The sequence below is a fragment of the Myotis brandtii genome, unplaced genomic scaffold, assembly GCF_000412655.1.
Source record: "Myotis brandtii unplaced genomic scaffold, ASM41265v1 scaffold952, whole genome shotgun sequence".
In the NCBI taxonomy this organism is placed as follows: Eukaryota; Metazoa; Chordata; class Mammalia; order Chiroptera; family Vespertilionidae; genus Myotis; species Myotis brandtii.
The window spans coordinates 243,509-244,555 of NW_005371930.1; the positions used below are offsets into that span (position 1 = coordinate 243,509).

At 63.5% G+C, this 1,047-nt stretch overlaps 1 protein-coding gene across 1 annotated transcript in view; it reads right to left on the minus strand.

The window, feature by feature from the left end:
- The window catches only part of GRAMD4 (GRAM domain containing 4), a 58,453-nt gene that overhangs the window by 1,227 nt on the left and 56,179 nt on the right, over positions 1-1,047 (minus strand). Inside the window, exon 12 of the mRNA XM_014533161.1 lies at positions 110-203. Coding sequence (XP_014388647.1) covers positions 110-203 — 94 coding nt within the window. The remainder of the gene's footprint in view (positions 1-109; positions 204-1,047) is intronic.

Sequence of the window (1,047 nt, forward strand, 5' to 3'; positions counted from 1 at the left end):
CCAGGGGGACACGGCCAGGCCGTCCTGGTGCTGCGCCGGGAGAACAACGGGGGGGGGGGGGACACTGTCCCGGCAGTGACCCGTCCCCCGTGGGCCCGGCCCCACTCACTTCTCCGTCACGTACAGCACCCCGTTCCGGATGTAGTCCGTGGGCATCTTCCGGTCTCTGTTGATCAGGCAGCAGCGCCAGCCGTTCTCACACACTGAGGGGCACACGGACCGCGGTTCCCACCAAAACGCCCCCGGGGGACCCACAGCAATGGGTGCCCCACCTCCACGCCATCCACGCGGGATGTGCGCTGCGAGGCCTTCCCCATGTGAGTACGCAGGGCGTTGGTTTTTTTAAAGGAAAAGGAGCCAGCTGGCCGGCATGGCTCAGTGGTTGAGCACTGACCCATGAACCAGGAGGTCACAGTCGGGGCACATGCCCGGGTTGTGGGCTCCATCCCCAGTGTGGGGCGTGCAGGAGGCAGCCGATCAGCAGTTCTCTTATTGTTGACGTTTCTCTCTCTCTCTCTCTCCCTTCCTCTCTGAAATCAATAAACATATTTTTTCTTTAAAAAGAAAGGCGCTGGTTAAACAGCTAAGTAAGTGAAACGAAACAGAGGCTCAGAGGCCCAGGTTCATGGTGAAGGTCAGCAGGACGAGGGTTCAGTCAACACTGACACCCTCCCAGGTCCCCGTTCCCGGGGGGATCGCACCACTGACGCCAGACACGCGAGGAGCCCAGTCCACCGAGCGCCCAGCCGTTTAGGGGTTTTATGGGAGACCGTCCTGGGGGGGCGGACAGGGATCTGGGCCTCTGTGTCAGACGGGCGTGGCCTGTGGTGCCCGGGCTGGACCTCAGGGCATTGCCTGCCTGTCCCAGGGAGCTGCCAGCAGTGCCAACCCAGTGGGACGTGGCTCGCAGCCGGCCCTGCCAAATTCCCGCTGGGCAACCAACCGTTTACCGCACAGGGACCCCCGGCACTGGGCCTGGGCCGGGCCACCTGCTCGTCCCCCTGTGGCCCAGGAAGTCTGCATACAAGGGGGCAGCCCTCCATCGCC